Consider the following 17,116-nt stretch of genomic DNA (forward strand, 5'->3'; position numbering starts at 1 on the left):
TTCATAATTCCTTTATTAGGCACAAGATAAAAACATATACTCATGGCATCCAAAACCCACAGTGTTGACATAGGGTCCTGGACCCCAAGTGTCCCCAGAACAGAGCTTGGGACTTTTCAGGAGGCCAGGGGACAGAACCTGCCTGATCCCGGCCCCCAACTCCGGTGCTCAGGTCAGGGGTCACTGAGGTGGACAGGCCTGGCCCTTCACTCCAAACTACTCTTTGAGTTAGATGAAGACCAGCCTCACCATTTGCACTCTTGATCTTCTAGCCCAAATCCTTGGCTCAGGCCTGGATGGAGAAGCCCTTGACCAAGAGGACAGAGCTGCTGGGAGCACAATTCCCAGCATGGTCTGGGCTCTAGAGTCCTGAGTTACAGGGGAGGGGCCTGGAGCCTTTGGCACAGGGATGCTTCCCTTTCTCTGAAAAGGTGCAAGATACAAAGGCAGCTGGGTTGTTTGTGAAAGGGACTGTCCCATGTCAGAGGTGCCTGGGCATCGGCATGAGTGGATGCCGATACCTGCACTGTGGGTGCTCAGTGTAGACACTGCCCGGTGGGCATGGAAAATGTCGTCAACTCTGTCAGCAGGAGCTTCGTCTCTGTCGTTCACTGCTGTGTTCCCAGCACTGGGAGCGGCGCTTGGCACAGTGAGCTCCCGAGGACTCGGTGAGGCACGCGCTCACGCGCACAGGTGTGTGCATCCAGCACGCTCCATGCACACTTCCTCCCCTCTCCCTCCCAGAAGGCACTTAAGGTTCGGCTCAGTTCAAAGAGGCAGGAGAGAGCTTAGAGATACCCCAGCCTCAACTGGCAGTCTGGGGCTGAGAGTCCAGTAGGGTCGCGTTAGCCGTAGAGACACACATCTCTCTCTCCCTCCTCCTCCACCTCCTCCAGCCCCAGCCCTTCTGGGACCACCTGGTCAGCCTCGCAGAGGCTGGATCGCGAGGGGGGTGTAGGGATCACATTCTCCCGCAGCCAAGGGTGCAGCAGGATGGCTGAGGCCGTGAGCCGCTCAGCTGGCTCCCTTCGGAGGAGGCAGCGGACCAGGCAGCGGGCCGGGGCCGAGAGGCCCTCGGGCAGGGCGAAGGCTCCACGGTGGATCTTGCCAAAGAGCAGAGCAGGCTCTGAGTCCTGGAAGGGGTAGTGGCCAGCCAGCATGGTGAAGAGGGCCACGCCCAGGCTCCAGACGTCTGCCGCCTTGCCCGAGTAGGATGGCTGGGAACTGAGGATCTCGGGGCCCACATAGGCTGGGCACGCGTGCTTGTCCCACAAGGAGTCGTCAGGCCCGGTCAGCACACAGGCATCCTCCAGGTTCTCCAGCACCAGCTTTGTCCTGTGCAGGGGGAGAGACAGGGGGTCAGATAGTGGGACCCCCACGCCACCACCCTACATTGTCACACTTAATGGCACCCGTTTCCCAAGTGCCTGCTGGCATTTGCCAGACATGAGCCAGTCCTGTGAGGCTGGATCATTGATTAATCCCGTATTACAGATGAGGAAGTCTAGGCTCAGAGAGATTAAGTCATGTCTTAAGGTCACAGAGCAATTAAATTTGAACTAGGACTCTGAGAGGAACACATTTCCCAACTGTCTGTGGGGCAGGGGCCCGGTGTGGGGAGGTGGGTACTCAGGTGGCTGAGGGCATTAAGCCTCTATTAAGCCAGATGCAAACTTAGGGTCTAGGCAGGTAACAAAATTAGAAGTAGGAAGTGGGGACTGTGCCAACTATCTCAGCACAAACCCTGCCTAAAAAGGGCACCACTAACAACATTACAGTCAGTATTTGGAGTGTCCTCTGCGAACCTGACCCTGGGCTGAGCTTCTACCTGGTGTATGTCATTTCACCCTCATACAACCGATGAGGAAGAGGCCATTTTGCAGCCACGGGAAGCAGGGCTGGGATTGAATCCTGGCTCTCTCCAGCCCAGAGCCAGCGCTATGAGCTGCTTATGTAGTTCCCAGGTGGCTCCATGGTCCCCTTTTCCACAAGAGAAGTCAGAGATCATATTTTAATGAAAAAAATCCCAGCTTTTAAAAAGTTAGCAACCAATTTTATTTATTTTTTTAATTAATTAATTAATTTTGGCTGCACTGGGTCTTTATTGTGGTGCACGGGCTCTCTAGTTGTGGCGCAGGCTCAGTAGTTGCGGCACGCGGGCTTAGTTGAGGTATGTGGGATCTTAGTTCCCTGACCAGGGATCGAACGGGGGCCCCCTGCATTGGGAGCATGGATAACCACTGGACCACCAGGAAAGTCCCTTTTTTCTTTTTTTAATTTTTTGGCCATGCCCCATGGCCTGTGGGATCCCAGTTCCCTGACCAGGGATCAAACTTGGGGCCCCCGCAGTGGAAGCCTAAAGTCCCAACCACTGGACCACCAGCGGATTCCCGCAACCAATTTTAATTAAAAACACAAACGAACAGGAATGTGGGGCAAAAAAAAAAAAGGGTGTGTAGACCACCATTTGCAACTTCTGCTTTAAATAACTCCCACGGGGCTTCCCTGGTGGCACCGTGGTTAAGAATCCGCCTGCCACTGCAGGGGACATGGGTTCGAGCTCTGGTCTGGGACGATCCCATATGCTGAAGAGCAACTAAGCCCGTGTGCCACAACTACTGAGCCTGCGCTCTAGAGCCCACGAGCCACCACTACTGAGCCCGCGTGCCACAACTACTGAAGTCCACGTGCCTAGAGCCTGTGCTTGGCAACAAGAGAAGCCACCACAATGAGGAGCCCGTGCACCGCAACAAATAGTAGCCCCCGCTCGCCACAACTAGAGGAAGCCCGTGTGCAGCAATGAAGACCCAACGCAGCCATAAATAAATAAATTAATTAATTATAAATAACTCCCACAGAGCACTCTAGACTACTTTAATAGGAAGCTTACTATTACCACTGCTATTAATCTTGTTCCCATGGCACCACTTCCTGGGTGCCTGTCTGAAAATGCTGACTGGTCCTGTGAATCACTGCACAGGGGGTGGGCTGAGGTGTTAGCATTATTGGCCCATTTTTCAGATAAAGAAGTCAAGGTTCGGGGCTTCCCTGGTGGCGCAGTGGTTGAGAGTCCACCTGCCGATGCAGGGGACACGGGTTCGTGCCCCGGTCCGGGAAGATCCCACATGCCGCGGAGCGGCTGGGCCCGTGAGCCATGGCCGCTGAGCCTGCGCGTCCGGAGCCTGTGCTCCGCAACGGGAGAGGCCACAACAGTGAGAGGCCCGCGTACCGCCAAAAAAAAAAAAAGAAGTCAAGCTTCAGGCAGGTGAAGCCATTGCTCAAGGACAAACTGCAAGTTAAAAAGTAGAACCAGAATTTGAACCCAGGTTTGTCTGATTCCACCATCCCTCTTCTGATGGTGCTTCTCAAACTATTGCCTTGAAAAGGGAAGAAAGTACTTTTCTCACTTCTGGGTGGTCTGGGGGTATTGTACTCACCCTAAGCTCAAAATTATTTGAAGCTGTGTATTAGCTTAAAAATCATTATAAAACTTACATTCCACTTCTTACTAAAAGCATGTTCATTTTAGTATAGAATGTAAAAGGAATTCGAAAACCACCCTTAGGCAAACATCCTAGGAATAACTGCTACAGGCAGAATGGATGGTGGCTGAAATTAGTGGGTGAAAGTTTAAGGAGAAACAGGAGATTTACATGCAGAGCCTGAAAGAACCTCAGAGTACTGATTAATTACAAGGTATTGCCCAAGGTATTTATTTATTTATTTAATTTTTTTTTTTTTTTTTGTGGGCCTCTCACTGTTGTGGCCTCTCCCGTTGTGGAGCACAGGCTCCGGATGCGCAGGCTCAGTGGCCATGGCTCACGGGCCCAGCCTCTCCGCGGCATGTGGGATCTTCCCAGACCGGTGCATGAACCCATGTCCCCTGCATCGGCAGGCGGACTCTCAACCACTGCGCCACCAGGGAAGCCCTCAAGGTGTTTATTAATTATAAATGGTAAATTAGGAAACTTCCAGTGGAGAAACTTGGCAGAAGCCACCTTAACCAAAGATTGAGGTTAACATCACAGCAATCCGTATCAGCAGCCCGTATCTCCTGATAGGATGGGCTGAGAAGGCCCTATGGCTTCTGTGGTATTCTTGCCAAAAATGCGTGACCTCAATATAACTGTGACCAGAACATCAGTCAAGGCCTGAGCCGTGGCCACGCTCACCTCTCCGGGTCAGTAAAGACGAAGCGCTGCAGCTTGAGGTCGCGCAGGACCAGCCCATGCTGGTGGCAGTGTGCCAGGATGGTGGCCATCTGGCGGAAGAGCGCTGCGGCCTCGGGCTCCAGGAGGCGCCGCCGGCGGCGCACCAGGCTGTGCATGTCCCCATGAGGCCGTGGGAAGAAGGCGTAGAGGTGCCGCGTGCCTGTCAGGACCTCCACCGGCCGGGCCACATGGCAGTGGTGGGGCAGCCGCAAGTAGGGCTCCAGCACCGCCAGGGCCTCGCAGGCCGGGTACACCTGTGGGAGCATGGTGTGAACACGGGTGGGGACCCCGTGGGGCCCAGGTCAGCCTTGCAGCCAGTCACAGCCAACTACTGTGTGCTGGGCCTTGTGCCCCAGCGCTTCAGCAGCAGGTCACTCAATCCTGACCAAGCGGAGGGCCACATGGCCAGCAAGGGACAGAGCTGCGACTGAATTCCTGTTCTCCATCATCTGTGCTCTTAGCTGCGAGCTCATATGGCCTTAAACCTCAGATAATTTAAAATAACAGGTAACCTGAACAAAAATAACCCCCCCAAACAGAGGGAGTCCAAAAGAGGAGATCATGCAGAAGTAACTCATCCTTCCCCTCATCATCAATATGGCTACCATTCTCTAGGATTCACTGCCCACCCACCCTTTCCTTTATTCCACAAGCAGGCATTGAATGCCTACCTGTACCAGCCACTGGGGCGCTAACTTGACTGACAGCCATGGTCCCTGCCCTCCTGGTGCCCATAGTCCAATACATGAGACAGTAAACAGGCCAAAAAAACTAAATACTTACAAATTCTGATGAGAATTACAAAGGAATGCTGGAATAAAGAGTATTCTGGCAGGGGGCACCTATTTTAGAAAGTGTAGTCTGGAAGGGACTCTGAGGAAGTGACCTGAATGATTGAGGTGCCCAAGGGATAAGCTTTCTAGGTGGGAGGCACAGGAAGTGCAAAGGCCCTGAGGCAGGAAAGAACCTGAGCTGCTCTAGAAACCCAGCCAAAGATCAGTATGGCTAAAATGGGGTGGGGGAGGAAGGTGGGGCCTGTGGTGAGAGTGGGGAGATTGTGGGGAAACATGCTAGGGGCTTTATGGACATTAGATGGAAACCTTGCCATATTCCTGAAAGGATGTTCAGAGGAAGGTGACTTGGAAGCCACACAGCTAATCAGTGGTAGAGCAGTCTACTCACTTTGGTTTATCTGCCTTTAAACCCCTTGCTTGTTATTTTGTCTGTGACACACAGAAAATAAAAATAAATAAATAAAGCATATACATATTTAATCCACGAAAAAATGTAAGTAGATGCATTAAAACAAAACAGTTGGGGTGGCTTGGAGGCAATAATCCAAAAACGGAGACTTTTTTAAAAGTCAGGGCAAGTGCATCCCTGCCTCTGAGCATTTGCACTTGCTTTTCCTGCCACCTGAATGTTCTCCTCTAGATACCCACAGGGCTGGCTCCCCCAGTGCAAGTCACTGCTCAAAGTCACCTCCTCAAAGAGGTCTTTCTGGACTTCCCAGCTAAGATCACCTTCACCCCCTCCCCTCCCCACACCCTTCTCTCCCAGCTCCCAGTTTTTCTCCATAGCAGTTAAGATCACCTGATGTACATTTCACTCATTCACCCCCAGCGCGAACTGTGGAGGCAGAGCTTGGTCTACTTTTGAGCCACAGCAGCTACATGGTGCATGGTGCATGGCACATACAAGTGCTCACTGAGAGTTTGTTGAATTAATGAATAAGGCAATAATCTAGGAAGACAGGATGTAGATCTTTCTACACACCGACCAGAAAAGCCTAGGCAATGTGGAAACGGCAGGTCGGCCCCCACAGTTCATGCTGGACATAGGAACAGGCACATCCCAGAAGATTTCTTTAAATGTTCCTGAATGTCTGGGACCATGTGAAAGCATGGTGCTTCTGGCTCCAGCTTGCCACGGTCGTTCCTCTCAGCATGGACCTCCCTCCCCAGGGGAACAGAAAAAAACCTGTGGTGCTGCAGGAAGGGGACCCAGAGTTCAGGGGTTCCTTAGAGTACCTGGGGTAGCCCTGGGGACCGGCATCGGGCAGCCCAGAGCCCAGTGTGATGTCCAGATCTGGCCCTGCCCGCTGCACCCCCATCAACAGGAGCTGCTCCTCCCAGGTGGATGGAGGCTTCAGTCCCTCTGCCTCTCTGTGCCTTCCCAAGGGGACCCAGCCCCCTTCTACCCCTCCCTGTGTACCTGGGTCTCCCTATCCTCCTTACCCCTGCCCACCAGAGCAAACCTGCCCTGCTTGTATCTGAACCACCTGTCCTAGCATGAGGCCCACGGCTCTGGGCTTAACCTGCTTGGGCCCAATCTCAGCTCTGACACCTCTTGGCTTTGTGAGGTGGCAAGTAACCACAGCTTTCTGAACCTCAGAGCCTGTCCTCTATCTATAGAATGGGCCCAATAATAGTAACTACCTCATAGACTATGTGAAGATTAGAGGAGTGATGCAGACTAGACAATCAACATAGTACCTGGTGCACAGTAAATACCTATGATTATGCTTTCTCATCTCTGTCCTTGTGAGCTGAGACCTGGCAGCGTCCTGTATGGGTCACTTGGCCCTGCCTGTTGCCTGAATTCTGCCAAGAACTCTGATTTCTGTCAGGAACCCTGGACTGTGCCCTAGGATCCAGGCTTGATGCCATGTGGCTTCATGCATGGCCCTTCTCCTCTCGACCTCAGTCTTTCCATCTGTAAAATGGCCACTGGTAGGCCCAATGACCTCCAGGCTCCCAGGAGTTCTGATGTCTACCATATCTCATCTTACCCTGTGCAAATACTTTAAATGGCTCCCCAGAGCCTAGTGGGGGCTTCTTCCTAATGCTTTCACAACCAGTGGCAGCGAGCTCTCATCTGCTGGCCCTGTCTGCACCCCCTCTCCACTCCGGCCATAATGAAGTCCTTTTAATTCTCTGAAGTGCCATGCCCTCAATCCTGTAGGCCTCTGTTTCCCCTGCCTGGAACTCCCTTCTCCCACTTTTCCCTGGTTGACTCCTACCCAGCCTTTTCTGACTCTGCCTTTGAATATACTGGAGGCTTCTCTGTGCTCTCATGGCCCCTAAGTTCCACCCCAGCAACATTTATCCTACTATGGGGCCTAAGCTGTGAATTCACCCAGGGCTGGGACCATCTGCTTTACCTCTCGGTTTCAGCCCAGCCTGGAGCTTGACAGAGAGCTGGGGATTCACTGGTTGCTTCCCCAACAAAAACAGAACTAAATTAATATAAGGGTCCCTCAGCCCTGGCAATCCTTTCCCAGCCCCCTGTGATGCTTGGGGACAGTGGTCCCTGGGGCATGTACCTTGCAGATGTACTCTGTGCCTGTGGGGCAGTGCAGGGTGCGGTAGGTCCGGCTGCCCTCCTCAGGCTCCAGGAGAACATAGGGTCCAAGCCTGGAGGCAGTGGTCACAGCAGGGGTGTGAACTGGAGCAGGGGGTGGGCTCAGGGGCAGTTGGCAGGAGGGCAGCCTGGGCTGGGGCCCACATCGAGCACGTTTCTGGGTGGGACACTCTGTGTCTAGGTCATCATCCAACTCCAACCGCTTCTTCCTGGAGGGGGCACCCTCAGGAATAGCCAGAGCGGTGGCTTGCATCTAGAAAGAAGGGGAGAAAAGCACTAAAATAAGGCTGCTCGGTGTCCCCTCTTTTCGTCTGCTGGTGGGAGGATACACTGGCACAGCCTTTATGAAGGGTGACTCGGCGGTATGCATTAAATGGACAAATGCGTATACCCTTGACTGGGTGTCCCACTTCTGGGAATTTATCCTCCAATTTAAATGCCTACCAAAAAATTAAATATGTGAAAGGCTGCTAATCAGAGCCTTGTGTCTAACAGCAAAAAGCAGGAAATTCCCCCAGATGTCCTGCAGTAGAAGACTGGTTAAAACATCACGGTACAGCCACACAGTGGAATACTATACAGCTCTGAAAAAGACCAGGAACTCTCTACATACTGATGCAATGATGCAAGTACAAGGTTATCCCTACAGCCCATACGATAGAAACAATTAAATGCCCATCATTAGGAGACTGGTTAAATACATTATATTTCTCTATATGTGGAACAGTTGTAGCCATATAAGACTGAGGAAATTCTTTATGTGCTAATTGGAAAGATCTCCAGAGTGAAATGTTAAGTGAAAAAAAAGTACAGTGGAGAGGTGGACTTGATGGTTGGTGAGAGGGAGGAAGAGAGACTTTGCACTGTATCTGTTGAGTGCTGTAGTATAGGCAGCTATTACCTCTGAAAGGTAGGGAGGGATGCAAGGAGGGGGAGGGGGAGTAGGGATGATGAAGGCTGATGAATCAGTGTATACTGAATTTACATATGAATGGATGTTCTGGAATGAATATACTTATTGTCAAGTGAACAAAGCTAGCTGCTGAACAATGTACCCAAGATGATCTCATTTATGTAAAAAACCCCACCAGCATGTAATATGATGTATCTGCGTATTTGTATATATAGGTGTGTAAATGCACAGGAAAAGGTCTGGAAGGACCCAGACTAAATTGGCCACAGTAGCTTCTGGCCTCCTGAGAGACTCCAGGAGAGGAAGGGATTTGGTAGGGAGGCAAGGGAATTTTCAATTTCAATAATTTAAAATAAAGATTCCACATTCATTTAGTGCTTGAGTATTTCAAATCAGATGGAGTGTATTTCTTTTTTAAAAGGTGAACTTTGTCTACATGCAGAGTTAGTCCACCAGCCAGCTCAGTTTCACCATCAGGTGAGAATGAGGCAGGGAGGGGAGGTCTCTCAAAGCCCCAAGATTCACTCATTCAACTTCAGAGGAAGCACCCCACACCCACACCCCGGGTACAGCTGTGTCACTGTGTGTGCGGTGGGTGGAGGAGAGGACAAAGGCATGGCAGGGAGGAAAGGCTCTCTCCAGGACCCGTCTGCCCACCCATCCAGGCTCCAGATGAGGAACAAGGAGACCCAGGTATGAGGTGTGAGAGGGAGACAGACTTCAGCCATGTGAAGACCTTCCCAACAGTCCTAGGCAGGATTGGGGGAAACATCACTCAGTCAGTTCTCTGACTGAAGCCCATCTCTCCAATCATGCCAAATGCATGGGCTGCCAAATGCATGGGCTCCCAAATGCATGGGCTGCCTTGGGAGGGAGGGAGCCCCCATCTCGAATGAAAGACCATAATCCCATCTTGGTAAGAATGCATTAGGGGGTGACTGTAATCAGATATTCCCTGGATGTCATCCTGGCTCAGACCCTTCCTGGCTGGAGAGCCCTAGGCAAGTTCTTCAAAATTTCTGAGCCTCCATTCCCTCATCTGCAAAGTGGATGTAAACCCCGTAAGATTTTTGTAATGATGAAATGAAAATACAAATAAATTAACATGGCCCTGTTGCAGGGTAGGTGCAGGAAATGGTCACTGCTGTTGGTTTGTTATTATTATTATCATTATTACTCACAGCTGAAGATGCTGACGTGCTACCCTTGGGAGTCTCAGAAACTTCTTCAGGGATGAGGTTAGGATGACACTCCTTACTGCACTGGCTATTCAGAGAGTAAAGCAAGATGATCCCTGTCTGTGTAGATGCTTTGTGCCCTGCAAAGCCTGAGACTCCCTGGAGTGGCTCTCCCATGGCCACATCGGCACCCCAGGCTGCTCTTGCCCTATCCAGGGCTCAGAGCCTGGTAGGGCCTGGGATGAGCTCCATTGGACAGATGGGGTAACTGAGTCTATAGGTGAACAAGGGAATTTGCATGCCACAGGGCAAGATTAAAATCTCTGCAGTAGGATGGAGGCAGCCCCTAATTTCTACCTCTTGCTTGTTCCCTGACACTCCCAGGGGAATAAGGGCGGGTCATACCAAACACACATATTCACACAACCCAGGGCAGACGGGTGTACACACGCCCCCCCCAAAACACACTCTGTCCAAGCCAGCCAGCCAAGGCACACATACAAGGCAGAGAGGGGCACCCACATTATTAAGAGACACACACCTCGCCCTCCACCGGCAAGCTTGCACGCACACGCACACAGAGCTCTCCCAACTATCATACTCACGACTGCAGGACGGATACCAACAAGGCCACACGCTCAGTCTGACCCCCCCGCCCACCCCGCCCCCACGCCCCCACAGCGAAGGCAGTGGGCGGCCTCGCCCCGTCCTCGGCAGCCGGGATCGGAAGCCGTGGGAGAGGAAGCGGCGGAGAGGCGGGGGTCCCGGAGCAGAAGGTTCAGCGGAAACCGAGGGCCGGCGAGGGGCCTGGGAGGGGCGTGCAAAGGCAAGGAGGCTGGGCCCCTGGGCTGAGATAAGAGCCCTCGCCCCCACACCCCAGAATCAACAGGTACAACACACACAGTCGGCAACAACAGAATACGCGCGCATCCTACAGCTCGCAAACCGGTAGCCGTCAGGCCCGTCACACCCGTGGCCCATGCCCTCACGCCGCGCGCGTCCTGGCTGCCCTTGACCCTGCGCCGCCCCCGCCCCCGCGCCCACGGGCACCGCCGTCCCCGCACGGCCCGCAGCTGCCGCCCGGTGCTCAGCCCTCCCGCATAGCTCGCAAGGTCCCCGGAGACACAGCCCCACCCGGACCCCACTGGCCCACGCGGACCCCAGCAGATCCGCAAGGACACATTCCACAGGTAGACAGGCTCCCCCCGGCCCCCAGTGACCCCCACAGACCTCCCCGCACCCAGCCACACAACTCCCCTGCCCGCCCCACACTCACACAAATGCGGACACTACACACCCTCCGCCCCCGGGACACGCTGCCACGCCCCGTGGGTACGCATCCTCCCGCCAGCCTGCTCGGCCACGCTCGGCGACCCCACGCCCTGTGGGGCCGCGTCACCTGGGCCCGGCGGGAACACTCAGCCCAGGTCGCTCCCCGGACCGTGGGTTTCCTTAAAAGTTGTGTGTGTGTGTGTGTGTGTGTACGTGTGACACGCGGCAACACCAGCCGCTCCGAGGCTCCCGGCCGCCCCTCAGCCCCTCCGGCCGCAGCCTCCCGCCCCCGCCGGGTACCCTGCCCTCGCGCGCGACGGAGTCCTGGTGCCGGCCAAGCTCAGAGTCCCCAGGCACCCCCGGGTGGCCCGCGCTGCTCCGTCGTGGCTGAGCTTGGCTCCGGGTCGGGCTCTGGCTTCGGTCCCCAGCAGCCGGACGCGTGCGGAGGCGCCGCCGCTTCCGCTGCGAATGTCTCGGGGACGCCGAGCGCCGGGCTACAGCTCCGACCCGGGTGATGTAAACCTGAGCTAATCAGCCACTGCCTGATGCCCTCAGGCCCGGGATTGCACCATCCCCTGAGCCCCGCCCCCCGGGGTCACCTCCGAGGGCGCCCCGCCCCACCCCTTCCGTGCGGTCCGCTGGCGGTCCCGGATCCCCTCCCTGCCCTCTAGGGGTGTCTTGTCTCCACCCCCGCCCCCTGCCTACCCCTCCCGCCCTGTACTCGAAGATTCAAAGCGATGCCGGAGGCTGGCTCTCCCTATCACCTTGGAAAAAGCATTTTGCTTTTTTGAGTCTCAGTTTTCCCATCTGTGAAATAGAAGAACATCCTTCTTTCTCAGGATGGGGCGGAGGAGAAAAAGAGCAAACCGTGACAGTTTTCTGGGTGCCCCGCCCCCCGCGGTAATAAAGCACTTGCCCACCATTGCTTTATTAAACTTTTAGGAGAACCCTGGGCAGGCAGGAAGCTCCATTCTCCCCCATTCTGCTAAGGGGCAGCCTGAGGCCCAGCTATGGGAAAGCAACCCAGGAGCTTTGCAAAGACCACAGACTTAGGAGCTGACTCTGAGCTCAACAGAACCACTGTGGTGCCCTGGGGAGGCCTGGGTTCTGGTGGGCTTCACAGCACTCATTTAATAGAGGCAGTGCAGCCTGGTAGTTAAAAGCAAGTCCCCTGGAACCGGCCTGCCTAAGTGTGCCCAGACCCTAACTCTGCCCAGACCCACTGTGCCCAGACCCACTGTGCTACCTCAGGAAATGGATTAAATAAGTTAACAAATGTTAAATGCTTAGAATGCGTGGCACATGGTAGATGCTCAGTAAACAGTGGAGACAGTGGAGGCTCAGAGAGGGACAGCACCTGTAACAGGACTTGCATCCCAGGTGTGGGAAGCCCAGGTGCCACTCACTGTTTGTTGAAGCATCCCTGTGCAGCCCCAGGGGTCCAATCCCTTTAAGGCCTTGATGTCTGAATTCACCAGTGTCGAAAAATAACTCCTCCAGGCAGAGGTTGATGGGAGGCAGGTGGAGTCACCTTTGTTTCCTTGGTTGCAGAACTCCAGGGACCAGCTCACCTGTGTCTCAGAGCCTTCAGGGCACACCAGGTGGTTCTGGGATCTCATTTAACCCTGGAGACTCCCATGCCTGGGAGGGATGAATGAACTCATTTTCTACACCAGGACCTAGACTCAGCTGGACACTGGCACAGCTGTAGGGGGCAAGGAAAGGCTGGGATGTTGTTTTCCCAGCACCTCTCTGAAGCCAGACTGTGGCTGCGTTTGCTTATACATTCCTAACTTTGTTTCATGCTGTGTCAGACCCTGCTCTAAGTGCTGGGAACTCAGCAGTAACAAGACTGACTCATCCCTGCCCTCACCGATCTTATAAATCAGTGGGGAGACAGACCATTCTCAGGAAAATAAAATCAATAAACCAAGATCATTTAAAATAGGTCATGTGTCATGTATTTTCTTGAATAGCATAAATTTATTCTCTATCAGATATGACTGAGGGCTGGCTATTTTCAGTAGGGCTCATCAGGAAGGTGATGTTTAAACTAAGATCTTAAGGAAGAGAAGGGGTGAGGAGTGCAAAGATGTGAGAGGAGACAGAGGAAAGAGTAAGTGCAAAGGCCCTGGGGCACTTAAGGAACTGTGAAAAGGGCAATGTCACTTCTACTCTATAGATGAGTCAAGGTGAGGGGCTTACCCACGACCACCCAGCTTAGTATATGAAGCAGATTTGAGATTTGAAACTGGGGCAGCTGACTCCAGTGCCCACAATGTCCAGGGACATTTCACAATCTTTGCAACCCAGAAGCCTCCTCCAAGACTTGTGGGTATGGTCACTGGAACTGTACCTTGGGCATGGACCCCAGGTTTGGGGACCTTATCACTGTTAGGGGTATCAAGTCCCAATTCTCTAGACCAGCACTTTTCAATAGAACATAACAAAACCAAATATGTAGTTTCAGATTTTCTAGTTATGCATTAAAGAAGCATAAAAAGGGCTTCCCTGGTGGCGCAGTGGTTGACAGTCCACCTGCTGATGCAGGGGACGCGGGTTCGTGCCCCGGTCCGGGAGGATCCCACACGCCGCGGAGCGGCTGGGCCCGTGAGCCATGGCCGCTGGGCCTGCGCGTCTGGAGCCTGTGCTCCACAACGGGAGAGGCCACAACTGTGAGAGGCCCGTGTACCGCAAAAAAAAAATAAAAAAAAAATAAAAAGAAACAGGTGAAATTAATTTTAATAATATAGTTTATTTAGTCCAATATATATATAGCATATTATGATTTTAACAGATAGTAAAAGATTGTTAATGAGATAACCTAAATTTTTTTCATACTAATATCTTCAAAATCTGGCATATATTTTATGCTTAGTTTGGACACAAATCAGCATGGAAGCTAAATTGTCAGTGGTTAAAGTAAAATTGTCAGTGGATAAAGAATGTTAAAGTATCAAAACAATTAAGGTTTGTTTAATGGAGAAAATGTTTTACCTGTTTTAAAGTTAAAAAAAATGAAAAATTCAGTTCCTCAGTCACCCTAGACACACTTTTTTTTTTTTTTTAGACACACTTTTAAATGGTCAATAGCTACCTGTGGCAAATGGCTACCATATGGAGTAGCACCACCCTAGACCAAGAATCTCTGGCACAGGGTCCAGCAAGTATAGCAAAGAAGTGAAGAGCCTGTTGGATCTACAACAAAGCTGCCAAATAGCCTTGAGCCTCAGCTTCTGCATCTATAAAATGGGATTAATTATACCTTCCTTGCATTGTAGTCTTCAGGATTAAATGATTAAATGTACTGAAACATCCTTATGTCATAGTCAAACCACATTTCCTGGGTTCAAATCTTACCACTGCCGAGTAGGGAGATTTTGGGTAATTTACTTAAGCTCTCTGTGCCTCAGTTTCGTCATCTGTAAAATGGAGATTTTAATAGTATCTACTTCACTGGTTTGTCATGAGGATTAAATGACAATGTTTGTGAAGTGCCTGGAATATAAATGCTATATAATGGGACTTCCGTGATGGTGCAGTGGTTAAGAATACGCCTGCCAATGCAGGGGACACGGGTTCAAGCCCTGGTCCAGGAAGATCCCACATGCCGCAGAGCAGCTAAGTCCATGCGCCACAACTACTGAACCTGTGCTCTAGAGTCCGCGAGCCACAACTACTGAAGCCCGCGCACCTAGAGCCCGTGCTCCGCAAGAGGAGCCACCACAATGAGAAGCACATGCACTGCAACGAAGACCCAACGCAGCCAAAAATAAATACATTTATTCTTTAAAAAAAACAAATAAAATAAATGCTATATAAGCATTTGTTTAAAAGTGAGAAAATAAAAGGAGACCAACACTCCCCCCTCAAATTAAATGCAAAAATGTGCACTTCCCTGAAGAGAGAGTTCAGCTTTCATGAATTTCCTTCTCTCCAGGCTCAGAACATCCCTCTGCCCAGGTCCCTGAGCCAAGCAGGCTGCATTTCTATTTGCTGTAGTTCTGAGGACCCTCAGCAATGCAGGGAGGAACTCAGAAGGAGGAGAGGAGGTGAGGTCTGGGGACTGCTGTGCTTAACTTCCTCTCCACCCAGGTGTTGCTGGTGCCTGCTGTATGCCTGAGATTCCACCACTGGTGTCCTCAGAACTTTCATCTTTAGGTTTTCCCCCACAAAAGTGAAACGATGGCTTAAAAAGGGTTCTGGGGCTTCCCTGGTGGCGCAGTGGTTGAGAGTCCGCCTGCCGATGCAGGGGACACGGGTTCGTGCCCCGGTCCGGGAGGATCCCACATGCCGCGGAGCGGCTGGGCCCGTGAGCCATGGCCGCTGAGCCTGCGCGTCCGGAGCCTGTGCTCCGCAACGGGAGAGGCCACAACAGTGAGAGGCCCGCATACAGCAAAAAAAACCAAACAAACAAACAAACAAAAAAAAAAAAAAAAAAAAAGGGTTCTGGTTGCATTCCAGATCTGGCTGAAGCCACTCACCCTGTGAGATTGTTGGCAAGTCTTCTCCTCTTTGGGAGCCTTAATTTTCTCATGTGTAAACTAGGAAGAGAGTTGGATTAGGTCAGGGTTTCCCCAAATATGTTGCATACAGCAGTAGGTAGGATGCCAGACGGTTCTAGGGTCTCAAGACTCTATTAAATAACATTGAATCATATTGTGATACACGTATTTCCTTTTGATTTTCTTCCAGTTCCTGCAATTACTGGGGGAAAAGTCTCACTTAACAGTGTCTGTGTTCTTAACACCTCAATGTTAAGGAAGGGAGAGCAGAGCTCAGCTAGAAACAGGATTTAAGAATTTTGTTTTAAGTGAGAGAGTGGCATGGACATATATACACTACCAAACGTAAAAATAGATAGCTAGTGGGAAGCAGCCGCATAGCACAGGGAGATCAGCTCCGTGCTCTGTGACCACCTAGGGGGGTGGGGTAGGGAGGGTGGGAGGGACGGAGACGCAAGAGGGAAGAGATATGGGAACATATGTATGTGTATAACTGATTCACTTTGTTATAAAGCAGAAACTAACACACCATTGTAAAGCAATTATACTCCAATAAAGATGTAAAAAAGAAGAATTTTGTTTTCCCCGTATTTAATTTTACAGTTACTTCCTCTTTATGGCAAATGATAGAGGTCAGTGATTTAAATTTTTTTCACTTTTAGATGAATTTACCTACGTTTTAAAAAATGAGCTGATTGAAAGAAAAACATTACGGAACTCATAATACAGGTGGGTAAATGGATTTGGGCCCATCAATTTGGGAAAAACGGTGGGTGATTCAAGAGTTGCAGCTCTGGACCTGTACTCCTCTTGGGGAGCATTTATTAGGAGACCGGGCACCTCCCCCGTCTCTGGGGCTTTCCAGGGGCTTCGCAGAGATCCCTCAGCATCCGAATCTGGTTCAGGCTGGGCCGCAGAAAAGGCAGGAAGGCCAGTGTTTGGGCACAGCACCAGCCCAGTGGTGGTCCCGTTGCAGGCACGGCTGTGTTGGGTGGTCCAGCTCTGGCCCGTGGGCCTGGGTTTCCTACATGAAGAATGTGATCCTTGTGCCCATGGATCCAGCGTGGCCCTGTGTGGGTGCCTCCCTTATATCATCTGATGCCTCCACAAACTTCGCCACCAAGTTGCTGTTTTCATCCCTGGAGGCAGATGAGGAAACTGGGGCTCAGAGAGGTGAAATCACTGCCTAAGGAGGGGGGTAGGCAGTGGGATTTGGAGCCAGGTCTGGCTGAAACCCTGGGTGGTCTTTGGGTACACCGCCTCCTTGGCCTGTCCTAGCTGGATGACACTGAGCAAGTCACTTAGCTACTCTGAGACCCAGAGCCCTCATCTACCAATGGAATTGAGGATAGATTCCTCCTGACAGGGTTACTGAACTGCTTACTGTTATGGGGAACTATTATTGGATTAAATGGAGAGTTATATGAGTTAATTACAAGTAAAGAGCTTAGAAGAGTTCCTGGCATACGGTAAGCACTTGATGATAAGTGATTAACACTATTTCCGGGGGGTCCGGGCTTCTACCTCCACCCCCAAGCACACACCCCTTGAGAGCTGAGCATCCCCCACGTGGCATGCCTAGGCTGTGCCCTCCATCTGCTTTCTCATGTAATCCTGGCCACAACCCTGTGAGCTAAGAGTGAATTTATGCCCATTTTACAAGTGAGGAAACCA

General features: G+C 51.8%; 1 protein-coding gene across 1 annotated transcript; it reads right to left on the reverse strand.

Annotated features, from left to right (window-relative positions):
* Positions 1-11,140, reverse strand: TRIB3 (tribbles pseudokinase 3). Its single transcript, XM_065892427.1, has 4 exons — positions 11,065-11,140; positions 7,537-7,827; positions 4,173-4,465; positions 1-1,335 (listed from the first exon to the last, which is right to left on the reverse strand). The coding sequence occupies exons 2-4, from the start codon at positions 7,825-7,827 to the stop codon at positions 846-848; spliced, it is 1,074 nt and encodes a 357-aa protein (XP_065748499.1). The 5' UTR covers positions 11,065-11,140; the 3' UTR covers positions 1-845.
* Between the last annotated feature and the right edge of the window lie 5,976 nt (positions 11,141-17,116).

The sequence above is a fragment of the Phocoena phocoena genome, chromosome 15 (genome assembly GCF_963924675.1).
Source record: "Phocoena phocoena chromosome 15, mPhoPho1.1, whole genome shotgun sequence".
Lineage (NCBI taxonomy): Eukaryota > Metazoa > Chordata > Mammalia > Artiodactyla > Phocoenidae > Phocoena > Phocoena phocoena.